The sequence below is a fragment of the Panicum virgatum genome, chromosome 6K (genome assembly GCF_016808335.1).
Source record: "Panicum virgatum strain AP13 chromosome 6K, P.virgatum_v5, whole genome shotgun sequence".
In the NCBI taxonomy this organism is placed as follows: Eukaryota; Viridiplantae; Streptophyta; class Magnoliopsida; order Poales; family Poaceae; genus Panicum; species Panicum virgatum.
Window position 1 is genome coordinate 36,906,372 of NC_053141.1, and position 25,795 is coordinate 36,932,166.

The 25,795-nt window shown below is 45.0% G+C and overlaps 4 protein-coding genes and 1 non-coding gene across 5 annotated transcripts; 2 read left to right on the forward strand and 3 right to left on the reverse strand.

Annotated features, from left to right (window-relative positions):
* The first annotated feature begins 3,367 nt into the window (after window positions 1-3,367).
* LOC120713446 (NAC domain-containing protein 76-like) lies at window positions 3,368-4,683 on the forward strand. The gene is made up of 3 exons (XM_039999408.1): window positions 3,368-3,554; window positions 3,602-3,906; window positions 4,096-4,683. Exons 1-3 carry the CDS (start codon window positions 3,368-3,370, stop codon window positions 4,681-4,683), a joined length of 1,080 nt encoding a protein of 359 aa, XP_039855342.1.
* Window positions 4,684-7,273: 2,590 nt separating this feature from the next.
* On the reverse strand, window positions 7,274-14,490 carry LOC120713447 (the record flags this gene model as incomplete). Its single annotated transcript, XM_039999409.1, has 6 exons — window positions 7,274-7,771; window positions 7,871-8,005; window positions 8,086-9,749; window positions 9,843-10,087; window positions 12,165-12,336; window positions 13,419-14,490. A coding segment is annotated over one exon (1,071 nt), but the record flags the coding sequence as incomplete, so codon positions are not given.
* Window positions 9,396-11,615, forward strand: LOC120712437 (transcription factor MYB106-like). Its single transcript, XM_039998214.1, has 3 exons — window positions 9,396-9,719; window positions 9,796-9,925; window positions 10,502-11,615. Exons 1-3 carry the CDS (start codon window positions 9,428-9,430, stop codon window positions 11,304-11,306), a joined length of 1,227 nt encoding a protein of 408 aa, XP_039854148.1. The 5' UTR covers window positions 9,396-9,427; the 3' UTR covers window positions 11,307-11,615.
* Window positions 14,491-21,678: 7,188 nt separating the features above from the next.
* Window positions 21,679-22,908, reverse strand: LOC120712438 (2-hydroxy-palmitic acid dioxygenase MPO1-like). The gene is made up of 3 exons (XM_039998215.1): window positions 22,395-22,908; window positions 22,206-22,274; window positions 21,679-22,086 (listed from the first exon to the last, which is right to left on the reverse strand). Exons 1-3 carry the CDS (start codon window positions 22,788-22,790, stop codon window positions 21,970-21,972), a joined length of 582 nt encoding a protein of 193 aa, XP_039854149.1. The 5' UTR covers window positions 22,791-22,908; the 3' UTR covers window positions 21,679-21,969.
* A 1,221-nt stretch (window positions 22,909-24,129) lies between these two features.
* Window positions 24,130-24,203, reverse strand: TRNAI-AAU. Its single transcript has one exon. It is a non-coding gene; the product is annotated as a tRNA-Ile (tRNA).
* Window positions 24,204-25,795: the final 1,592 nt, after the last annotated feature.

Here is a 25,795-nt window from a genome sequence, read left to right on the forward strand (position 1 = left end):
TTGTCATGACTAGTATAAACAATGCTTAGCATGTTTTGCGTGCATTGATACTATACGCGACGTGCATTGATACTGTATAATACTATATGCTTAATTTGTCATGACTAGCATAAACAATGCTTAGCATTTCGGCGGCTAGCTTGGCATTGCGTCATGAGCTAAGAGCAAACTGTGCTGCCTACACACCTGACGCAATTGAGTAGTGACACCCCTTGCATCAATGAGAGCAAGAGGGCAGACCAGCATGTCTACTTTGCACAGCGCACTATTTTGATCGTTCAAGAGGTAGTTAGGGAACCCAAACTTCTACAAGAAAATAGAGAGCATAGGAAAAAAAACATAGGAATCCGCGACATACAAGAAAACATGAGGTGATATCACAATCATGTTCTTTTTCCTTCGAAGTTGCTATCAAATGACTCGCTAGGGCGTAAAACGTGAGGCGATATCACAATCATGTTCTTTTTCCTTCAAAGTTGCTATCAAATGACTCGCTAGGGCGTAACTTTTGGTTTTGGGGAACTTATGCAATGATGATGAACTGATTTGTTCCTAATGACATTATAAGAATTTATTTCTGGTTGGACATGCATCATTTAACTTTTACACTGACTTTGTTTGTTCCAAATGTAAAGAAATCATGAGGTAATAATGTGATACCATAGTTCCTTTTTCCTTCAAAGAATCAAAGTTGCTATCAAATGACTATGCTCCATGATAACTTTAATTGGACTTTTACACTGACCTTATTTGTTCCAACAGTTCTTTTACGATGATTGTAAAATACCAATGAGTACTTTCAGGTACTTTTACCTTAAAATTTTTCTAGCCGTTGATATATGGACAATATTTGTAAAAATTAAATTAAATTAGTATTCGGTCCCACTTTTTAATACTTGGTCTCATATTTTGGAAGTACCAGGTACTTTATTCTAGATACTTCGGGGTATTTCCTACCTTCACCACCGTAGGATTTCATCAGATGGATGGCTTCTATTTTTTCAATCATTGTAAAATTTCTCTTGTTCCAAATGGCGTCATAGGGATTTTTTTGGAGACCTTGTTTTTGAAAAAAAAATGGTTTTCATTTTCTTCGTTACAAATGAGGCGTACAAAGTCTCCCATTAGCCGCTCTAAGGCAAGTTTCAATGGGAGTTTCATGACATTAAATACCATCACTTTTGCTGACATGGCAAGGAGAGAGAAGGATGGAGTTTCATGGGATGTGAGGAGAATTTCATCACCATGAAACTCATCTGGCACGATTACTTAGTTCTCAGTCTAGGTAACTGTATCCATGAAACTTCCATTGAGACTGGCCTAAGGGCAGTCCCAACCCTCCAACTCAGCTAGTTTCCATAGCATTAAATACACTGCCATGTAAGCAAAAAACTGAGGTGGCAAGAGAGTTAATGAGGAGAGAAAGAAAAAGATGAAGAAACCAGCTCTCATGCAAGAAAATCATGTCTACACAAAAACCAAGACAAAAGAAGCTAGGATTGGAGGGAGAAAAGAGAGGAAGAGATATGATTGGATAGCAATTTCTTATGAAGAAACCATCTATTGGGAATGTAGTTTCTTTGAGTAGTGTCTATATGACATGGCAAGTATAGAAACTACTAGTAGTATTTTGGGTTGGGATTGCCCTAAGCAAGCGCGCATAAATTATCATGAATCAGTGATTGACGTGATCAGGGGTGTTTAAATCTCTGCTCCCCTTAAAGTAAAATTATCAAGAGAAAATTACATATATAGCCCTACTAAACTTACATCTCTTTTTTTTATCCAAAGTTCCCTATATGACACTATAACTTCATTTCTTCTCTAATAATCTGGCCCTTCCGTCAGTTTTGGGTGTTAAGAGCCACATGAAAAGACCATTTTACCCCTATTTATATTTTTCATAGCCAAAATGATATTGGTACATATTTCTGAACATTTTTTTAAAAAAGAGAAGTATATATATGTACATGTTGCAGTGAACTATTTTTGCATTGTTTATAAATATTGAATATATATATCGACCTTCTTTTTAACAAATAATTGTGCATGCCAATTGAGCTGATAATATTTTAGGATTCGTGGGCATCATCAATACATACCATAGAGACATGGTTGAGCAAATTATTAAGACCAAAGGCTAACAACACAGTAATATTATAAATAATTTTTAGTTTATAAAAATACATTAGGACATAAACACAGAGGCACCCGCAACCACGGCAATAGGGGGTCCGGGTCCTGCAGTAGGTCCGGCGGGAGGCGCGCCAGCGGCCACCGTGGTAGGGGCCGGGGGCCGAGTCCTAGAGCGCCATGGGCGAGTGGCCGCGACGGCTTGCTTAGAGCTAAGTTTAGTAGGATCAAATAAGAAATTTTCTAGGAGAATCTCTTCAAATCAAGAGAGCTAAACAAATTCAACCTTGACTATGAATCCTATATCATAAGATGGCAACTACTATATGGGTATTATCAAACATTATAGCCATCCATAGAAAAAGGGTGCAGATGATTGCACTAAGTAATAGGTATTTCATAAAAATACTGTTACATACAATTCTCATAGGAGTTTGAAATGGCTCTGTTTGGATCCTCTCAGCTAACTATATGCTGCTGCAATATAGCTAGTGAGTCCGTTTATAGCTTTCTATATAATTGAAAAGTACTCCTGCCACTGTCGTAACTACTGTAGGGCATCTCACTCTCGTATTCTGTAAATCCGTAGTACATTCTCGCAGCGGCAGTAGGCGTCCACGTCAACCCCAACTACCAGCTGCACAATCTAGGCAAATAAAATGCACAACACACAGTGCCCTTCGCCACTATAAAACGAACGAGGGGGCATGCCAACGCTGCTGGTGGTCACATCTACTTATCTGCATCGGCAAGTATACCTCGCTGTGCGTCAGTCGCCTTCGTTCACTAGGTAGCTTTTCCTGAAACTTACAAAACCAATCCCTCTTGCAATTTTGCCATCAATTATTCGTTCTTAATAACATATGCGTGCGTGCAAAATATATATAGGCAAGTCATTCTGTGAGCGAAACACATATGCATGCTAGACTTGTTTACGATTAAGTAGGAGAGCTGCCCGTTATATTAAAAAGAAGAGAATGCATGCAATGGACGGTCTGAATAAAAATGGGGGCTCCAAAAGTCAAGATTTGTTGCTTCTTGATTTGCATGTTGCACGTATGTGATCCGGCCGCAGCCAGGGGCGGATCTAGCGTGGGGGGAGCTTACCCCACACCCCAAAGAGAGGGAGGAAGAAGAGGAAAATAAACCCCCTACGCTCACATTCTAGCTAGATCCGCCACTGGTGGCAGCATGCATGTTTCCCTAGCTTGTTCCTGAGCACGATCTGTTTGCCATGCTTGCCAGTGGAGCAGAGCGGCGGCGGATGGATCATCAGCTCCTGCCGGCGGGCTTCCGGTTCTTCCCGACGGACGAGGAGCTCATCACCTGCTACCTTGCTAGGAAGGCCATGGACGCCAGCTTCACCTCGCCGGCCATCCGCGACGTCGACCTCTACAAGTCCGAGCCATGGGACCTCCCATGTACGTAGCCGCATGCTGAGCCTTGCTATGCATCCAGGCATCCCAAGCTAGCTCTAGCTGCTCATTGATGTCCTTGATGTTCCCAGGCGACCTGCAGGAGGGCTACTTCTTCTGCACCAGGGGCAGCAAGTACCTGTCCGGCGTGCGCGCCCGCCGCGCGACGCGGTGCGGGTACTGGAAGTCGACGGGGAAGGACAAGGCCGTGCACGGCAGGGACGGCCGCCTCGTCGGGAGGAGGAAGACGCTGGTGTTCTACCGCGGCAGGGCCCCGAGAGGGGAGAAGACCGGCTGGGCCATGCACGAGTACGCCATGGGCGAGAGGAGCAGCAGCGCCCTCCTCAGAGGAGCACAGGTGCGCACCAACCTCAAATGATGAAGATGACCTATACTTGTTTTTTTTTCTTTGGTACTTAGTACTTACATGTGTGCTTCCATGGAGGATCCCTTTTTGCTTGCTTCGATCTTGAGCTCTCTGACACAGTGAAGATAAATTTCCGTGATGTCCGATTGTGATCGGATCTGTTCTGGCCATCATATGCAGAGTGAGTGGGTCATATGCAAGGTGTTCATGAGGAAGCATCCGAGGGGCAACGAAAGGAAGGTGACAGCGGAGGAGACGGTGCATGATCAGGACTCCACTCCAGGCCATCTCCTTCCAATGGTATTGGTACCGGACGCGGACGGTTTCGACGGTCATGAGCAGGAGGTGGCGCCACCAGCTGCAGTCGCTGACTCACAGCACACGATCAGCCGCTCCGGTGCCCATGTCATAGAGGGTAATGAGAAGGATCATCATCAACAACACCACCACCACCAAATGGTCCATGAGTTGCTGATGATAGACCACCATGGTTGGAGCGGCGCCGCCTCGCCATCCTTGTTCAACCATGATGGCCAGCTGGGAATGCATTGCTCCACGTTGCCCGTCATGCAGAAGCAGTCCGACGATGCAGATTATTACCTGCCGGAGTTGCTGGAGTCCGACGGCAGTGACGACTTACCGAGCAATGCTGGGTCGGGGTTGCTTGACACCGGCGGCGAAGTGAACCGACGTGCTGAGATGATCACCTCCGCCGCCATTGACCCACTTCACATCGATGGTCTCTACTGGAACAACTTTGGTTTCTGAAAGCAAATATATTGAATGCTTGTGATATCATCACTATATCTGTAGATCAATAGGGTGTACGTGTGTGCATTAGACATAAATTCTGAGGTCTTCTGAACAATACTCAAAAGCACTTGCAACGTATGGGTTTGACATTTTGAGTACAGGTTGATAGGGTGTAAAGAAGGGAAAAGTCCGGTTTACATCCTCCAACTTTCGTAAAAGTCTTATTTCAACATTCAACTACGAAACCGGACAACATAGGTCATCCAACTGTCAAAACCGGACAAATTTGGCCCCTGGGGTGATTTTGAAGGTGGTTGTCCATTTTGTGAGAATTAAAAATATTCAATTTTACACTAAAAATTTTATAAGTAATTCATTTTAAGTCAAAAAATTATGAAATGAGTATCAAAAGTTTTCTAAAAATATAACCTATCTATTGTCACATGACTTGTGAGCTATTCAGATCTATTTTTTTATATTCATAATATTTGGCTACTTGCAGTTATGCCCATTATTTTTAATAACTAAGATTCAAATGGAGCAATAATAGATATGTTACATTTTTAGAAAAATTTTAGTACTAGTTTCATATTTTTCTGATTTAAAGTGAATTAGTTTTGATTTTTTAAATCTAATTAGATTTATTTAATTTTTTTAGAAAATACAAAACCACCTTCAAAACCACCCCAAGGGCCAAATTTGTCCGGTTTTGACAGTTGGATGACCTATGTTGTCCGGTTTAATAGTTGAAGGTTGGAAATCAGACTTTTGTGATAGTTCGAGGGTGAAAATTGGACTTTTCCCTGTAAAGAACACTAGGGTTGGCACAAATAAGCATAGATTATACCAGAAATAAAGTAGTAGTGCTTGTAGGGGGGTCCAGGCCCCGGGCTGGGGGTGCTGCAGCCCGGGTCTGGCCAAAAAAATTGCATGTTCACCCATGTATTATGCTGTACAAATCTGTCTAGTTAGCTTGAAATTAGCCCCAAGTATCTCCAATCAAAACAAGTTATATTGTTCTAGCCCGGGTCCAACTTGAATTGTAAATACCATGAGCTTCTACCTCGTTTCATGCTATGTAAATACTTCCCAGGAATGTTCATCAATCCACTAAGATAATTGTCTTTGTGCATGCATAAGCGGGCCAGGACTTGTTAATGGTGATACGATCATTGATACGCAGATATCAATGATTAGCTCTTTCACTTACTTTAGAGCTTGCATCACTACAAGAGGAGAAGGATCAAGTTAGAAAACAAAATGACCAGCCGACAACGAGTAGTTTAGCATCTCATATGATTGATGGCTAGCTGTTCCTGATAAACTGAAGCTAAAAGGACAGCTCTTATGTTGTTAAAACAAAATAATGTTTGGACACTTATGACCGAAGGAAAGTGATGTCAGGTAGACATGCCCGGTTACTGACCAACTTTTGATGTGCCATCAGTATGGAAGAGGCTAGTTGCAACAAAGAAACAAAAGGATATTCTGCCTTGTAATCTTGATCTAAATTAAATGGCACACTTTATTATAAACCAGAGTGAAAGTCAATGTGCCAAGATGTCTGCGGATTTGGTTTAGTTGGTCATTCAATTTGAATATCAACGACAAAAAAAAAATTGGCCTACTTGGCAGCGTTCAGTTTTAATATTAAAAATTGCCATCTATGTTTGATTATGGGTCGTCATGCATTGGCATACCCTAGTCAAAAGCATAGTAGAACCAATATTACATACCTCTAATCTTGGTAAATCACTGCTTCTTACATACTCTATCAATTTGCAAAAATGGTAATATCATGATTTTCACACAAAAATAATCTAATTGTACAAGACACAAGAAGTAATCTAATCTGACATACAGTTATACCTGTCCTGTTTCACGCCTTTCATCTTCCATTGCCAAAATGGCAGCAAAACATTGATGTGTGCTTGATATTGTGTTTCAGAACAGTACATGACAATTGACATAAATAAACTAAGCCAATGCCTAAAGCTTCCACGAAAGAACTACCTTTCTCTAACATTAGTTTATCATGTGTGAAAAAAGTCAGGGGAAAAAGTGTGAAACAAGCCTAACAGACAACAGTGAATCAGTGATGGAGTACTTAAATGTTCTTAAACCTCCTATTCCCAACAGTATTTAAGAACAATTTAGGAAAATGATGGGGACTAAACTTCCTGTAGACGTTGCTTAATGAGTTACGCCGACCTAATGTCAAGATCTGAAATTCCAGTTACGTCAGATTGATCACACCTGACAACAGTACTGGTTAAATTGGCATCTCTGCATGTGCAGGTTTTATTAATTCTATATATGAGCATTTGACTCCAACCTCTGTTGCCTTGAATTCCTGGTACAGAAGACTCAAGAAAGGTTATTGTGTACCTAATATAGGGGGGATAAGTAAATGATTGTATACCTACACGAGGGCTTAGATCACTTGAAAGGTGCAAGCGTAGCACAAGAAAAGAATTAGCTCTGCTCACCAAAAGACCAAATCAAAGATATTGAATGGTGTGACTAGCTAGCTAGAGAGCAATCAGGAAATGCAACTTGCAAGTGGAGGAATTTTGCACACGATCACACAAGAGAAGAAAAAATATATACAATTCAAGTGAACCAATTGATCATCAAGAAAGTACTTTGACTATGGATAGAATCACACATTATGGTTGTCTATGGTTGTTCATCCAACTATGGGAGTATTCTCACCTACCATCATGCTCCAATCCATGTACAAATCAAACATATTTGCCGCACTGCTAATGGAGTGACCCTGAAGCTGTAGGTTAAGGTCATGTTTAGTTCCCAAAAATTTTCCTACAGTATCCATCACATCGAATCTTTGGATATATGTATGGAACATTAAATACAGTTAAAAAAATAACTCATTACACAGTTTAACGGTAAATAATTGGACATTAGTTGTCAACTAATAACGAAAGTGCTACAGTACCAAAATCTAATTTTTTTTTAACTAAACAAGGCCTAACTTCCGGGGGTGCTGACAGCTTGTGTGGTTTGGACCGCATTCAATACAGGCCTAGAGTCATATGAGTGCCTTGAAAGTCATATGGTTGGAGTCAATACAGGTACAGGCCTAGAGTCATATGAGTCAAAAAAAAAAATGAGTGCCTTGAAAGTGCTGTCTGAGATGCACAAGACGTACCTCAAGAAAAGGTAATTTGAGGAGACAAACCATTTGGTGCCATTAATAGGCCGTGCATGTTCAGAAAGCACTCAGGAGTCGGGGCATAGTATCAGCCAATACTATGAGTTTGACTTTTGACATATTTGCCGGTTAGTTTATTCCTGCTTCTTCCACAGCCTCCCACTGCAGTGATGAGTAATCTCAGAAAATCTCGTGCTTTCTGAAGTAAGATCAGGAGGGAGGGGTAAATATGTTATTACGACCTTTGACTCTCCGTTCTCCACTCCACTTCATACCTTCGTAAACAAACAATCTCAGAACCTTTCAGTGGAAGGTAACAGGTACAGTTTGGGCATTCACTTCTCCTTGATGGCTTGATTGGATCTTTATTTCGTTCCTTACATCTACGAATCAAATCTGACGCATCTGAAAGTTTTGATAAGACATACTGGAGAACTAGAAAATTGATATATTAGATAGGGAGCACACAAGGATATCAAAAAGTCATGACAAACCAAATCAGAAAGTCATGACAAACCAAAACGACCCCATTAGTCCCAAGGCATTAACCCATCTCACTGACAGCCCTAAGAACTCAAGGTAATGAGACCTAACAGTAGTTCCTTGCACCACCAAATTCTGGTCTTTTGACATTGGATAGGAACAAGTAATTCTAAGTTCTCTGGTATTTTAATTACTGAATCAATTTCCGAATTTTGTTTGTGCTCGTGTTTAGGACTTTAGAAAAAGCTCCTCCTTTTTACTGGTCAGTTGAACACTACCTGCAAACAGTATCAATAGCAAAGTTCACTGGTAAAGGCTTTCCTTTCCTTTCTTCTGAAAAGTGACACTGCAATGACAGGCCTCCCTACATGTCAAAGAAGCAATGACTTTGGTACCCTGCCAGGCATCAACAGTTCTGAAGTTGCTCCCTACTCTATAGGTTCAGTTATTTCGTCCTTTAATCTCAGCCTTACCAAGATGACAATCGTATATGATATAGGCAGAATGGGATTACTGAAAACTACTTCCATTCTAACTAAAGCTGCACCAGACTGATTGCATAGCTAAAATACTTCGGTTCCAATTATAGCTGCTCACCAGAACTGCATAGTGACAGAGACTCGCCATGATGAAATCCTCATTCCAGATCATTTTTAGGCACTACAAGATAATCATCGTATTGGCTCACATCAGACAATAAACCAAAGCATAACTACCTCTCCACAAGATTATATGACTGGTTTCTACCATTATATTTACTGGAAACATCCAGGCCCAAGTCCAAATGACTTTAAGGCTCATCTCAATCAAACAACGGACCATAACCTTGACCCATCTCACCCGAAGAAACGAATCATTTCTTTGCCTTACCCCTACACCAACCTGGACTTGGTGTCACATGTGGGCCCAATCAACCATGGAGTTATTGCGATTATCAATTCATGGGCCATAGTGAACTGGACCTCAGTGTTAAACTGACCCTCAAATGAAGGAAATTGTTTGTTACTGTATTTTTACGTTCAAGTAGATCAACAAGGACCTGTACGTCTACATGTACCTCGTAGCCAAACTGAAGCAAACCAACACAAGGACATTTAAGTCATGATAAGACATGGAAAATTCAGTGTCATACCTCCTATCATGCTAATGATTTATAGCAGTAGCAGTGCGCGTTGTCTTCTCATCCTGCTCTATTTATCCTCCAGCCGGGCACTCAGTTGTCAGCTTGACTTCACAACGATAACACACCACACTGCTTTAATGGGGCGATCACCATGCTGTGAGAAGATTGGCCTGAAGAAAGGTCCATGGACGCCAGAGGAGGATCAGAAGCTGCTTGCCTACATTGAGGAGCACGGGCATGGGAGCTGGCGATCACTGCCTGCGAAGGCAGGTGAGTGTGGATAAACCTGAATTCCACCATCTTCCAAATGAATAAAGTTAGTGAGAATTCCACCAACATCCTCCAGGCTTGCAGAGGTGCGGGAAGAGCTGCAGATTGAGGTGGACAAACTACCTGAGGCCGGACATCAAGAGGGGCAAGTTCAGCTTGCAGGAAGAGCAGACCATCATCCAGCTTCATGCCCTTCTTGGTAACAGGTGAGTACCCATGAAATTAGTCAGCTCCAGATTGTTACAGTAGATGATATCCTCTGAAGTGTTCAGAGTATTAGCGATCCTTTTGCTGCAACACCATAAGTATCTTCTCTGACTTCTTTCTGCCAAGATGAAGTGCACTGTCTGTTCTTGTCAGACTGCTGTCTGCCATTTAGAGACAATTAACAAAGCATGCACATCAACCCTGATTGTCGATATATTTATATTGAATTAGAAAGTGATGGTCAATGAAATAAAGGCACAATCCAGATTTTGGCATTTAAAACGAGAAAAATTCGAATTCTGAATGCTATCATTTTAGCTTAATCAAAATCTTCCTTTCTAGTGCATTTTCTGTGTGCAGCATCTGAGTGCACCAACTTATTCTGCTGCATGTACCAAGTTATGTCATGGCATCTGTACTTTTTATGTCACCTCATGTCCCCTTCCATCAGTTTCTACATATTCATAAACGTCTTAGTTTATGTACTCTAGTAAAGAATGTCGGCATATGTGATAGACGAGAACAAAATATCAATTTTAAATCACAATTTTGTTTTGTTTTCTGGAACTGTTCAGATGGTCGGCCATTGCAACACATCTACCAAAGCGCACAGACAATGAGATCAAGAATTACTGGAACACACACCTCAAGAAGAGGCTGGCCAAGATGGGGATCGACCCTGTCACCCACAAATCCATCAGTGGCACTCTCACCAGCACCACAGATGACAAATCAGCTAAGGCAGCGGCAAGCCTCAGCCACATGGCTCAGTGGGAGAGTGCCCGCCTCGAGGCTGAGGCACGGCTGGCTCGAGAATCGAAGATGCGAATAGCAGCACCGACACCAACCTCACTCCATTCGCAGCAAACGAATGTCGCTGCCTCCACTGCTTCTCCATGCCTTGATGTGTTGCATGCATGGCAGGTTGCAAAGATAGACCTGGATTCACCTACCTCCACACTGACGTTTACAGGGAGCAATAGTGGCATGCTGCCAACCCCCAGGACCAACAGACTAGAGGTATCGGAAAGCAACTCTGCAATGTGGCAGAGTAATGAGCTCGAGGGTGACGAGAGCGATTGGCAGTTCTTCAGCAAGCACCAGCAAGTGCTGGGACTGGAAGGCAAGGAGAAGGAAGAGGATTTCATCGGCTGTGAGGAGGTGTGGTTCACTGGAATGGCTGGGGTTGGAGCTGGCTTCACGGGCATGATGCTTGATGGATCCAATGAGCATGACGCATCAGAATGCTGGGGTGAGTCCAGCAATGGCCAAACTGAGCACAGCAACCAAGCATCAGATGGGGATGACAAGAATTATTGGAATGGCGTCCTCGGGATGGTGAACTCAGAGCTGCCACCCCAGTCACCCCCATTGGTCTAGAATATATTCCCCTCCGGGTTTTTTTCAAGGGCTTCTGAGCAAAATCTATTGGATCATCAAAAGTCAAAAGAGAAGCAGAAAGAGCGCTACAAATAAATGCTACAACTGCTGCAACAGTATGAAGTTTTTTCTCCATGCATGTGAAAGTGAAATAATTAGCCATTGTGTGGATGCAGTAAATAAATTATATTACCTTATGTCAGTTTATCTTTTGTTGGCCTAGTGCTGGAAATAACTGTATGATAGACAGAAGGACCCCAGCAGGGACACTACATTAATGACACACGGACTTTACAGTTGTTAGTTCAACGCCCAAGTTAGGCCCCTGTTTAGATCTTTACCCGTAAACCTTGTAAATGCAAAAAAAAAAACATCACATCGAATGTTTCGACACATGCATGGAGTACTAAATGAGTCTACTTAATCCATGATTTGCAACAGTGATGCTACAGTAACCATCTGCTAATTATTGATTAATTATAGATTAATTAGCATCATTAGATTCGTCTCGCGATTTACAACCCATCTGTACAAAAAATTTTGTAAATAGACTTCATTTAGTACTTCAAATTAGTAAGATTCCAACGCAAAAAAAATTTGAACTCTAACTAAACACGGCCTTAGAGTATCACTTTAGTTCAAAAGTGGAGTTGCAAGCAATTTCAGTAAATAAGGACACAGAAGTGCCTCAGCTGAAGTATAGGGGCAAGAAAAGAGAGAGATTTAAACTGCTTCATGGGAGATTGAGAATAAACATTGTGATATATTACCACCGTTGATTTGTTATGGGGTTATGTAAAACTGGAAAAACATGTAGACACACCGACTGAACATGAAGGCAAAAGACAAAACACTGACCTCGCAACGAAGGAAGAAAGGACAACCATGACCCCGTTGAAATAACTATGCAACATTGCATTATTGAGACTACAGTACAGGTCCTTCCCTCTGCACATGGCCTCTCAAAACAGATCAACCTCTTGAGCCAGAGGAAGACTGTACCACTTTGTTCAACAGCTTCGTTGGATCCCTGAAAACACTGTCATCATCATAATTCTACAAAATTGCCCTTTTGCCTCAACAACCACTGCATTTAGAATTCCTTATTGCAGATTTCAATCAGTACTTTTGATAGTGATAGTCTTTTGTTTCAAATAAGTTATCATCTGTACTTCTACTTTTACGAACTGACCATCTGTAATTTGAAGCAAGTGAGAAATACTAATGTGAACACGACGAAATTACACGAAATTTGAAGCATGCAGATTAACTAGCAATTGTATAAGTATTAAGTGGTAATTTTTCATGAATTTGGAAGTACATGTCCTACAGTGTTGAAAACAGCAGGGCAGCACTATACCAACTTATAAGTATGTTAAGAAAATTCAAAGCACAAAAGTAGGTACCTGCAATCGATCAGTTGCATAGAATGTAATTCATCTTTTTTTAAAAGCAAATACACCCGACTTACATCTAAATTCTCTGTTAATGTCCATGGAAAATAGAAGAAATAATCAAATAAACTAAATAGCCAAAAGAGACTCTTAAGAGAAAGGTAAATAAGGTGAGAAGTGACAACAGACACCTAGCTCATGGTGAATACCACAATGCGCACAACCAAATTAGATGTTAGTGCTTCTACCAAAATAGGAGTATGGTTAGTGTACAAGAAGTTGGTGCACTAATGTTAGCTGCCACAATAACCGTACCATATATACGAGAAACTGTGGGTACAGATACAGACTAAGACACTTTCAGTTGAACTAACTGGTACCCATAGTAGTAGTTGCCAGAAATCCGTGAGTGCTTCAACCACACTGCTTGTATATGCTACAGGTTCACATGATGTAAAATTCCTTTTCTTTTTCAGGCTTTCAAGGTGGAAAATCACCATTAATGTGAAAAAACATCAGCTAGGAGCTATTGCATTTGGTGCAAAAGAGCCAGCAAAGACTAAGTGTACAACCTGTTGATACAAGTCAATGCTGGTATGGAAAATCATTCGTGCACAACCCGAGGTGGGAGTTTCTAATCTAACAAAATTTTGTCTGAAGTTAATTGAAACCCCCAGAAGGGCCAGAACAGCTCCACATGTCCATCCCTCGACCTCACCTTACATGAGAACAGCATCACACTTCTTGAATTTCTGAAGAGCCTGACCCTCTGAATACGCCATACCGATCGAAGCCTCGCCATGCCCCCCAACACCCATGTAATACAGTCTCCAGTCATAGGCCCCATCCATTTGCACCAAGTAAGGTGAACCAACCCCAGCGCCATCCCACCCTTCGTCCTCCTCAGACGGGCACAGCACTGGCATCTCACTGGACCGCCTCCAGCCTTTCAAGCCGTCCTCCGACACGGCCATTCCAATGCTCACCCTCCCATCGGCATCAACACCCTCATACACCATGACATACCGCCCGGCAGCACGGTCACGGACAACATGTCCGTGCCGCACTCCGCACTCATCAAACGATCCAGCACGGCCCCCCTCGAGCACCTTCCCCATCTTGGTCCACCGGATGCCGTCCCTGGACCTCGCCAGACCGATGGCGTGCCGCTGCGACATTTCGTCGAACGAGTGGTAGTACATCCGCAGGTCCCCGTCCGCGTGCATCACCACCTTGGGCGCGGCAATGCAGCGCGCCTCCCACCCGCGGGGTTCCTCCCGCTCCTCCTCCCCGACGCCGAGGAGCGCGCCGGTGTGGTGGTCCCCCTCGATGCGCGCCCAGTTGCGGCCGTCCTGGCTGATGGCGAGCCCAGGCAGCGCGGGGACGTCCGCGGCGGGGAACGCGGAGCCGAACCGCCCGTCGGTGGAGCCCGCGTAGTAGAGCCAGTAGACCGCGGAGGACGGGACGCGGCGCGAGGACGCGGCGGGGCCGGAGATGAGGAGGACGTCGGAGGGGCGGACGGCGGCGGTGTCGAACGCCCACCAGTCCTCGGAGGGCAGCAGCGGGTCCGGGGGGACGGGGGCGCTCCAGCGGAGCCCGTCCGGGGAGGTGGAGAGGGCCACGTGCGCGCCGGACTGGTGCCAGAGGAGCCACCCGCCGCCGTCTGGGGCGCGCTTGACGACGGGGGAGCCCGCGTCGCGGAGGAGGAGGCCGCGGGCCGCGGCGGCGGCGGCGGCGGTGGAGGAGACGGAGTGCTGGGTCGGGGCGGGGCAGCGGAGAGGAGCGGGGTGTCATGAGCTACATCTGTATGTATGGACCTAAGGCCATGCAATAAACTCTATTGGCCCTGCGTGCCGACTCGGCCACGAGCCTGTGCACCAGTACTTGTGCCTGTGCCTGTGCCTGTGCGGCGACGGGAAACCCATCAATAGAAAACCTAAACACAACTACTGTTCCTCTCTCCCTCGCTTGCTCTGCCGAGGCGGCGCCGCCAACCTCGCCCCCCCCCCTTGTGCGCGACGCCGGCAAAGTTACCCCAGGAGCGTGACATTTGGTATCCAGAGCCTCCTCTCCACCGCGGCGACTCGATCCTGTCCTGTCCCGCCGGATTAGTTGACCCTGGCGCCACCATTCACCACCGCCACCACTTCCCGACCTCCACTCAATCCACAACCCAGTTCACCTTCCCCAAGCCCACCACCACCACCACCGCCCCCCCCCCCCCCCAAATCTCGCCAACACGGCCGGAAACCACCAACCCTAACAGCAAGGATGGCCACGGCGGAGGAGAAACTCGATCTCCTTGTCACCGAAGTGAAGGCCCTCCAGGGTTGGCAACTCAAGCTGCTCACCACCGTCGACGATCTCAACACGTGGAGTATCAACGCCGACTCAATCTCCACCGAGCTCAGCATGTCGATGAAGAATCTCACGTCGCGCATCGAGGCCTTGGAAGCAGCAACCGCTACTGCTCCGCCTCAGGCCCCGCCGCGCGAGGAAGAGGGGCGGGCCAACGGCCACCGCGTCGTACCACACTACCAGGGTGTCGATGGGAGGAACTCTTCTCTCCATCACACCCTGGTCAAGGGTGAGAATCACTTTCCCAATTCCACTTTCTTGGCTATTGATTTCCCTGAGACCAGCACTAGAAGGCAGAACATGTTTACTCACCAGTATGACTCTAGAGAGTTCAAGTTGCCTAAGTTAGATTTCCCTAAATTCAGTGGTGAACACCCTAGAGTGTGGAAAGAAAAATGTGAAAAATACTTTGCCATGTATAATGTTCCTATGCATGTGTGGGTCCCCTTTGAAACCATCAATTTTAGGGGTAATGCTGAGCTATGGTTGCAAACTTATGAAGCACAACACTCCATTGACAATTGGCCTGAGTTGTGTGTAGCAGTAGAGAAGAAGTTTGGTCAGGACCTTTACCATAACTACATGAGAGATCTCCTTTCCATTAGGCAAACTGAGGATGTGCTTGAATACGCTGGTAGATTTGAAACTGCCAAGCATAGAATTCTAGTTCATAACAAGGACATAGGAGAGGTGTTCTTTGTTCAAAAGTTCTTAGATGGCTTGAAATATCCCATACGCAATGCCATAACACTACATAAACCTAGAACAATTGATGCCGCGTTATCATTGGCTTTAATGCAGGAAGAGTTGCTGGAAGCATCAAACAAAATGTTTTCTTCCGGAGCCTGAGAATACAGCAGGAGTGCTGTCAAAACCTCAAGCTCTACACCAACTGCTGGTGTGCTGAACAATCCTGCCACAGCAGAGAAGCCTCAAGCAGACAAGTACCAGAACAAGAACAAATGGGACAACAAATACGAAGCCCTGAGAGCAAAAAGAAGAGCAAGTGGTCTCTGCATGAAATGTGGGGAACAATACAGCCCACAACATCGCTGTCCCAAACAAGTGGGTTTACATGTAGTTGAAGAACTGATGGAGCTGTTGCAGCATGAAGAACAAAGTGAAGCTGGAACCGACAACGGTAGCCAAGATAGTGAAGAAGAATTATTGTCCTTGTCTGCCTTTGCTGCAGAAGGTACACAGGGCAACAAGACCATCAGGATTCAAGGGCTGATACAACACACAGAGGTCCTCATCCTAATTGATTCAGGCAGTTCAGGCACCTTTGTGAGTGAGGCACTAGTGCAGTCTCTAAAGCTGCCAACTGTTGATATCCCAGTAACACAAGTGAAAATGGCCAATAGGGGCTTACTAAGGAGTACCAGAAAAGTTAATCAGCTAACATGGTGGGCTCAGGGGCATACTTTCTCCACTGAAGCAAGATTTTTGGCCTTAGGGTGCTATGACATAATTCTGGGCATTGATTGGCTAGAGCAACATAGCCCAATGTGGGTGCATTGGAAGAGAAAAAGGATGAGATTCAGTCATCAAGGAAAGAGAATTACACTCAGTGGGGTTAAGGATAATACAACACACTGTAAGAAGATTATAGTCAAGAAGCTCAAGGGCCTGATCAAAAAGAGAGGGGTAGCACAAATTGTCCAATTGGCACCACATGATGAAACACAAACAAAATCTGCAGAAGTACCTCCAGAGCTGCAGCAAGTACTAGATCAGCATGCTACTCTGTTTCAAGACCCTAAGGGGCTGCCACCACAAAGGAAGTATGATCACTCCATACCACTGCAACAGGGCACCCAACCTGTTAACCTCAAGCCTTACAGATACTCTCCAGCCCAGAAGGATGAGATAGAGAGACAACTCAAAGATATGCTGCAGCAAGGGATAATCAAGCCAAGCACAAGCCCATTTGCCTCTCCAGTACTATTGGTGAAGAAAAAAGATGGTACTTGGAGATTCTGTGTCGACTACAGGCACCTCAACAACATAACTGTGAAAAACAAATATCCACTTCCCATAACAGATGAACTCCTGGATGAGTTACATGGAGCACAGTGGTTCACCAAACTGAACTTGAGATCTGGATATCACCAGATCAGATTGCTACCAGCAGATGAACACAAGACCACCTTCAAAACACACAATGGCCACTGGGAGTTCAAGGTCATGCCCTTTGGCCTTACTAATGCCCCAGCGACATTCCAAGCAATCATGAATGAAATATTTGCCCCAATGCTGAGGAAGAGTGTATTGGTGTTCGTAGATGATATACTGATTTATAGCAAGTCCATGGAGGATCACATCGAACATCTCAAGGAAGTCTTTGCTATATTGCAAGCCAACAAGCTATTGCTGAAGAGGTCCGAGTGTTCTTTTGCACAAAACCAACTGGAGTACTTAGGGCACATCATCAGTGCCCAAGGTGTAGCAACAGAACCAAGCAAAGTACAAGTAGTGCAAAACTGGCCAACACCAACTGACATCAAGCAACTCAGAGGCTTTTTGGGGTTGTCAGGGTATTACAGGAAGTTTATAAAAAATTATGGTTCCATTAGTAAACCATTGTCAGACTTGCTGAAAAAAGGAGCAACCTTCTTGTGGAATGCAAATCTGGAAGACAGTTTTCAAGCTCTCAAGCAAGCTCTCACAAGTGCACCAGTTCTGGCATTACCTGACTTCTCCAAGAAATTTCAACTGGAAACTGATGCTTCAGATAAGGGGATTGGGGCAGTACTGATGCAATCTGGGCATCCCATTGCCTATCTCAGTAAAGCCCTAGGACCAAAAGCCCAAGCAATGTCCACCTATGAGAAGGAGTGCCTTGCAATACTGCTAGCTATAAGTAAATGGAAATCCTATTTGCAGCATAAGGAGTTCACCATTTTAACTGATCACAAGGGTTTAACCCATCTGTCTGAGCAGAAGTTGACTCATGGACTCCAGCACAAGACATTCATCAAACTCATGGGGCTGCAGTACCGAATCCAGTACAAGAAAGGACCAGAAAACAAGGCAGTGGATGCTCTCTCCAAGAAGGCACAATCTGATTCAGAAATAGCAGCCATATCCACTGCAGTGCCTACATGGCTGGAAACAATTGCTGAGGCCTACTTCAAGGACCCCGCAACAAAGGACTTACTGGCTGAGCTCAGTGTGACAGGCTCCAAATGCTAAAGGATACACTCTCAGTGATGGCATCATCCGCTATAAGGGGCGTATTTGGTTAGGCAACTATGAAGAAGCACATAAGGCAGTGCTGCTGGCTCTACACACAAATGGCATTGGGGGTCACAGTGGTATAACAGCCACATACAATAGAATCAAGCAATTATTTGCTTGGGAAGGCATGAAGGACGACATAAAGAGGTATGTCACCAACTGTGAGGTCTGTCTGAAAGCAAAATCTGAACATAACAAGTATCCAGGGCTACTGCAACCGTTACCAATTCCACCAACTTTATGGCATACAATCAGCTTAGATTTCATTGATGGACTGCCCAAATCCAAGCACTTTGACACCATACTAGTCATCATTGATAAATTTTCAAATTATGGTCATTTCCTGCCCCTCACACATCCATATACAGCATCATCTGTAGCAAAACTATTCAGGGATAATGTGTATAAGCTGCATGAAATGCCTCAGATCATAATTTCAGATAGGGACAAAATATTCACAAGCAACTTATGGCAAGAATTGTTCAAGCTAGCTGACACAACATTAAATATGAGTTCAAGCTACCATCCGCAAACAGATGGACAGACAGAAAGGCTTAACCAGTGCTTGAAGACATATTTGAGGTGCATGATTCAAGCGTGTCCTAATCAATGGGCTTCATGGTTGTCATTGGTGGAGTTCTGGTACAACACCACGTATCATTCCGCTCTCGGCAAAACTCCATTCGAAGTACTCTATGGGTATCCACCTAGACATTTTGGCATCACACCTGAGACACAGTGTCAAGTGCCTGAATTGCAGTCTTGGTTACAGAATAGAGCAGAGATGCATAGAATTGTGAAGCATAATTTAGAGAGAGCACAAACAAGGATGAAAATGCAGGCTGACAAAAATAGAACAGAACGCAGCTTCACAGTAGGGGACTGGGTCTATCTTAAATTGCAGCCATATGTGCAGCTATCTGTGGCAAGAAGGTCCAATCAAAAGCTCAGCTACAGATACTTTGGTCCTTACCTTATACTGCAGAAAGTGGGTGAGGTAGCATACAAGCTCCAACTTCCTCCAGGAAGCCAAGTCCATCCTGTAGTACACGTCTCTCAACTGAACAAGGCATTACCACCATCTACCGAGGTTAGTCCTGACGCTGATCTATCTTGCATTTCTGTTACATCACCATTGCTTCCTGTTCAACTGCGAGCTATCAAGCACTGCAAGGTGGGCAACCGGATGATTCCCAAAGTGCAGGTGCAATGGTCTAACTTACCACCATCATGGGTCACTTGGGAGAATCTGAATACACTACAAGCTACTTTTCCAGACTGTGTGAATCTGATCGTTGGCTGATTTCTGTTGAAATGGCAACTCGAGGGCGAGTTTGTTTTTAAGGGGGAGGGGATGTCATGGGCTACATCTGTATGGACCTAAGGCCATGTAATAGAACTCTATTGGGCCTGTGTGCCGACTGGGCCACGAGCCTGTGTACCCAGTACTTGTGCCTGTGCGGCGACGGGAAATGCATCGATAGAAAACCTAAACACAACTATTGTTCCTCTCTCTCTCCCTCGCTTGCTCTGCCGAGGCGGCGCCGCCGACCTTGCCCCCCCTGTGCGCGACGCCGGCGAAGTTACCCCAGGAGCGTGACACGGGGGCGAGCAGGCGGCCCGCCGGTGAGGGGAGGAGAACGGCGGGGAGCATGGTGCCGCGGCGAGCGCGTGTGCCGTGCCGCATTGCAGGATTAGGACTTTGGGCGGGACTTCGGTTGGGACTTGGCGCCTTCGACCTCTGAAAGCGGACTCCACAAAATACGCCATCGGAGCATCTCAGACTCTCAATCTTTTTTTTAAAATCTTTGTGATTCCTCAATCTCGAACATCAGTTTTGTCGCATTGCTTATGTTAGGAAATTTTATCACAATTTCACTTTCTTTTCCCATATCATTGCTTGACTCATGATGTTGCCAGTAGCCAGTCTGAGTACACTCTTGGACAGTTGGACATGACTCAAAATACTACGAGTCTATTTTTCAAATTGCTTAGAAGAAAAATGTCAGTTAAAAATATTGGACAAGCATTGGCTTGCACATTACCAACCAATTTAGGGCATGTTTGGATCCACCTAGCTAACTCTGCCTATGCTGACTGGAAGACTCTCTCCCTCCTGAGTCGTCTCGGTCCCAAGTCCGGGTAAAGGAGGAGGGTTGTGTTAGGTTTTGGCAAACCAGCATAAAAAATAGCCACTCTAATGGATTTGAATTCTGAGGCGCCGGTGCGTAATGGGGTTCTTGAGCGGGTCGATAATGTAAAGAGGGATAGAGGTAGACCTAAACTGACGTGGGATGAATCAGTTAAGAGAGACCTTAAGGATTGGAATATCTCTAAAAAGATAGTTTTTGATAGGAGCGCTTGGAGACTAGCTATCAATGTGCCTGAACCTTGAACTTATTTCTTTCGGGTTTCATCTCTAGCCTACCCCAACTTGCTTGGGAAAAAAGGCTATGTTGTTGTTGTTGTTGTTGGATCCACCCAGTGGCGGATGCAGGATGAGAACTAAGGGGGGCTGAAACAATGGAGATGTTGATTTGTGTGAAGATTTAATGGTGATTTGATGCTTTTGCTACAGTGTTTTACGTGTAATTAGGGGAGCTTGGGGGGCTGGAGCCCCCTAGCCCCCCTCCTGGATCCGCCGCTGGATCCACCTAGCTAGTCCATTAGCTGGCTAGCTGAAATTCGTTGGGCTGAGCCAGTTAATTGGATAGTTACTATCAGGTGAGCATTAGCTAATCCAATTTGGATCCACATAAGTTAAAATTAGTGACCTACCAATTAGCTGATGGATCCAAATAAATTCTCATGAGCCCATCGCACAATTGGTGCCTCATATCATACGGCCTTGTAAACATGAAATCGACCAACTCACCATGGCTAACACAGCACATATCATCAGCATGCTTGGTTTCTTTGTCTGTTTCTTTTTCCTGTGAGCTATACTCAACTGATTCCAGTAAGGATTTTTGTTTTTCCTAATCTGATCAGCTGCTTTGGCGAATATTTCAGTATGGTATGGCCACTGCAAAGTTCGAGTGAAGTCTCCACTGTTTCTCGGGGAAACTAACTCTGGAGGGTCCAGCCGTTTGCAACAACCTGCTGTGAACCTCAAGCGTAGATCATGGTCATCTTCTCTGTAATGTATCTCTAGAAAAAATGACAACTCTGCCCTAGCAATGAAAAATCGGTGGATGTAATTTCCAATTTCTTATTTACACATATATTAATCAGTTAGTGCTATCGATGAACTGTCATCTATCTAACGGGTGTGGACTGTGATCTGTCTGATGGGACGGTAGCAGCCTGGCTTCATTGTTGGAACACCAGCGGTTATGCTTGCTTGCGAACTTTTAGAAGTGACAACCTGCGGGTTGTGATTGTTCAATGTAAATATGTAGCTCATAGTATGTTCAATGAAATGCCTGACAAAGATTCTTGCACGAATACGCAGAGCATCTAAACCCACTATGTATCTTGTAACCTTGTTCATGCCAATATGTAGGGATTTAAAATGAACACAACCCACAAGGCTGCTATGCCCTGTTTACCATTCTACAATGGTATGACAGACAAGTAGACAACAACACAGATGCTAGGCACCATGCTACATGTATAGATGATAGAACTTGGGCGCAGAGTCGGTCGATCAATACCGAATAACCGATCAATCAGTTGATCTTCCTCTGCTCGAGCTCTCTGCTGTCCCTGAGATCAGCCTCCATCTTCTTGTCCACGTTCTTGCAGAACCCAGGGTATGGCTCGTAGGCAAACAGCTTGTTCAGTATCTGTGCACACAAAGAACCAGCAGAGACTGAAGAGTTAGCATAGCGCGAAGCAATTTCAGTTGAACGTATGCAGATGGCTGAAGGGTTGGCGCATGTTTGCGAATTGTGATTGTGCTTACCTGCAGGAAGATGAGGAATGGCTCCATCAAGAACACCTCAGGGAGCTCACTCACAGTCGGCCCCTTCTTCTGCAAAAATAAATAAATGAATAAATAAAATAAAATAAAAAAATGAACGAGAGAAATTAAACAGCAGCGGAGGCGAATTAAAAGTGAAAGGGGTCGGATCGTGTCCGTTCCTGAGCGTACCTCGAAGAGGCCGTGGCCGAGGAACTGCCAGGTCCAGCAGAAGAGCTGCGTGACGAGGACGAGCCGCCAGGAGGCCGCGAAGCCGAGGCGGGCGGCGAGGGCGCGGCTGGCGGCCCAGGCGGCGAGGAAGAGCAGCCCCGCGAGCGCGCCGGCGCGGCGGTCGACGGCGAGGTAGGCGGCGGCGTAGGCGAGCGCGAGCGCGAGCGCGGGGTCGAGCGGCGGCGGCAGCGGCAGCGGCAGGAAGCGGAGGATGAGGAGGTTGGTGAAGAGGATGGGCCAGGTGAGTAGCGCGTGCGCCGCCGCGTTCACGGGGTGCCGGTGCTGCGACCGGAAGAAGGCGAACTGCGCCTCCAGGTCCAGCACCCCGCGCCGGCGCGCCGCCGTGGCGGTCCCCATGGGCGCCGGGGCTCCGGGAAATCTGGGATCAAGGGGGGCGGCGCGGCGGGCGGAGGTGAGTGCGGTGATGATGAACCCGTGAGGCTGATTGTTTTTTTTTAATCGAGTGGGCCAAATCCTAAAGTCAGTCGTCGGCTGCCTATATATAATGGAACGGGTCGGCATTGTTTTCACGTGACATCGAAATTACTTATATAGCCATACATTAAAATATCGGTGACGTCGCTTGTAAAGAATCAAGGGGGTTGCTCTATGCTCTGAAATTTGATAGTTTTTCAACCACCAAGTTGCAAAATCGAAAACCGATTTTCTTTTTCTTTTTTTGCGGGTAGAAAACCGATTTTTGAAACTTAGAAAATATTATAGTCGTAACAGTATGCATCATGTTCCATTCATTTACAACATTGAAAACCGATATTCGCTTGAAATATACTCGGAGAATAAAACCTATTTTGACATGGCAGACAATAAGAGAGATCATGCTCATCAAAGTGTAAAAGTGTACTACGGTCTACGGCACGTTATTTGTACTACTTGCATCGCACTGGACCCCGTGAGTAAACCAGCAAATCTTGCACGTACATGTGGCCGTAAATCAGCCCTCGGGTCACCAATCTCTCTGTGATTTTCATCTTTACCAAAAAAAAAGTTTCACTCTGTTCTGGTGGCTGCTTCTCCAGCTAACCAACATTATTATTTTCTCACACCAAACTAGTACCAGCTACCAGTCAGCTAATAGTAATTTTCTCTCATAATAAACTAGCACGAGCCACCAGCCGCCAGAGCGTTTCTTGTGATTGTAGACGTGTGAACACAGGAGCATGTGCGCGGATCTTCATTTAGTGCTCCCGCTGGCGCCCAGTCCCGCCGCACTTGATCGTCGAGACCCGCTGCGCGAGCGTAGTAGGCGCAAGGCTAGAGCCGAGGAGAAAATGACGGCGCGTTGCGCCGTCGCAAACTCGGCGCCATCGACTTATCGTCTGATCCCGCCCATTTCGCGTCCTGCCGTTGCGCTCCGAAAACGGTGGCCCGCGCGTGTGAACATTCGCGAGCCTTGTTGGTTCACGCTAACAGCAACCGTGGGACGCGTCACGTCTCGGGTGTGAACGCACACGGTGGACGCTTCCTCCGCCCGTTCACACCGCATTTGATACGATACTGTACTGCTACGCCAAAAGCGATGGGTGTACGATCCGAAACGGCGTCGAACTGTCTTGATCTGTCCATCTACGGATTAATTGCGCAGCTAACGGTGGATGGGATGGAGAAGCGTACGAGCTGGCAGAATAAATCCAAATCCAAATCCAAAGGCGGGGAAAAAGGAGTGCAAAAAATTTTGTGGCCCATGCAGGTCTCGAACCTGCGACCTTCGCGTTATTAGCACGACGCTCTAACCAACTGAGCTAATAGGCCACTTTGAGAATTCTTTACAAGTTTACTTATAATAAAATATTTATGTCCGTCTCAAGCTCAATCTTTTTTTTTAAAAAAAAACGAAGTCCGGTGCTTTTGATATAAAGTCTCCACGTCTTCACTGAAGAAAAGCTTTGGTTCCCCTAGCCACACCCGCACATGTGGCAGGGCGAGCGTGCGTAACTCTCACCTCGCTGCTGTCGCTCACGCGCTCGAGCTGCACCAGCCTGCTGCACATAGGTCGTTTTGATTGGAGACTGGATGGAGGTGAGTACGTGATGCTAGTTTCTTTGATTTATTTGCTGCATTTTGGATGCCAGAAGATGAGATTCAAATTTTTGGTTGCTAGTAGATTTGAGTCATTGCTTACTGCTGTTACACAACCATTGGACATATTCCGTTGCAATTTGAATCACTCAACTTACAGCCGTTGCAAAAATAGTGAAAATAAAATTAATTTGAATACCAATAAAGTATACATTAAAGATTATCCAGATAGATTTGGCTAGTATAATAAAGTAAATAGAAATATGAAGAGATAATTTATTTTAAATGAGTAGCCGGAATTGGATACAAGGACAGAGTGAGGGCCATTGGTACATTGGTATATATCAGTGTTGTCATAAGCTATCCCATGCAGTTACACGTATTATTGTTGATGGTGTGGGGGGAGAGAGGGGAAGAAGATAGTATAAGATGGTTGTTTGACAAAAAAAAATCACCTCGCAAGTTGGAATTAAGAGCTATTTTATGGTTGTTGTCATGCAACTTAGAATATCCCTTTGTTGTATGCATAAATTAAGGAGACAATCTACTGTAGGGATCTAATCCTGTAGAGCATACATTGGAGTTTTTTTAATAAACGGTCTCATGCATTAGTAATCTGAGACGAGATTATTCCTATAATAAATTATATTTTAAATCGCCTCGTTGCCATTGCTCAATTTTTATATCTAGCATAGCAACAACAACAACTTTTACATGAGAAAATGATCTTATGATCTTTAATTAAAGTTTATGAGATTTCTCATTCCCCATCTTCTCTAGATTATCAATAATCCTTGATAAATTCATATAAAACAATCTATAAAACTGTTTATACAAAGCATAGCTTAGATGTTGAGGTTTCTTGTGGTGAAACCTGCCCACCATTTTAGAATTTAACCGACACTATTTTTTCAGTGGTAGACGATGTGTATGTTTCCATCACTAGCAAGGCTTCAATGGTAACTTGAGGATCTGCAGGCTCAATCTCTCAGAGACGCTCGTTCTTTTCATTTTTACCATAAAATTAATTTTGAACTTAGTGTTCGTAGCGACGTAGCGTTAGACTGTCCACAACGACCTGAGTAACCGGAGGAGCAAACGTAAAAATGCTCGGTCTGGTTCGCACAACGGAAAGAGCATCCCGTGGAGCAAATATACGCCGCCCACCGCAGCCCAATAATAGACCCCGTACAGGACCAATTACCGCCTAGGTCCTTCGGTGGCGGCGCAGAGGGAGGGGAAGGCAGGCGTCTCCAGTCGGGGCGCACCCGGGACGGCGACGCGCGCGGCGGCGACGAAGAAGGCTCCTGGGGCGACAGATCCGG

Bases quoted from the DNA above. Each gene is read 5' to 3' on its own strand.
- LOC120713446 (XM_039999408.1), top strand. From the start codon at position 3,368: ATGCTTGCCAGTGGAGCAGAGCGGCGGCGGATGGATCATCAGCTCCTG. The intron at 3,555-3,601 runs GTACGTAGCCGC...AGGCATCCCAAG, and splicing joins CGAGCCATGGGACCTCCCAT to CTAGCTCTAGCTGCTCATTG. The intron at 3,907-4,095 runs GTGCGCACCAAC...CATCATATGCAG, and splicing joins CCCTCCTCAGAGGAGCACAG to AGTGAGTGGGTCATATGCAA.
- LOC120712437 (XM_039998214.1), top strand. From the start codon at position 9,428: ATGATAAGACATGGAAAATTCAGTGTCATACCTCCTATCATGCTAATG. The intron at 9,720-9,795 runs GTGAGTGTGGAT...AACATCCTCCAG, and splicing joins ATCACTGCCTGCGAAGGCAG to GCTTGCAGAGGTGCGGGAAG. The intron at 9,926-10,501 runs GTGAGTACCCAT...GGAACTGTTCAG, and splicing joins CATGCCCTTCTTGGTAACAG to ATGGTCGGCCATTGCAACAC.
- LOC120712438 (XM_039998215.1), bottom strand. From the start codon at position 22,790: ATGGGGACCGCCACGGCGGCGCGCCGGCGCGGGGTGCTGGACCTGGAG. The intron at 22,275-22,394 runs GTACGCTCAGGA...TTATTTTTGCAG, and splicing joins TCGGCCACGGCCTCTTCGAG to AAGAAGGGGCCGACTGTGAG. The intron at 22,087-22,205 runs GTAAGCACAATC...TTGTGTGCACAG, and splicing joins CATTCCTCATCTTCCTGCAG to ATACTGAACAAGCTGTTTGC.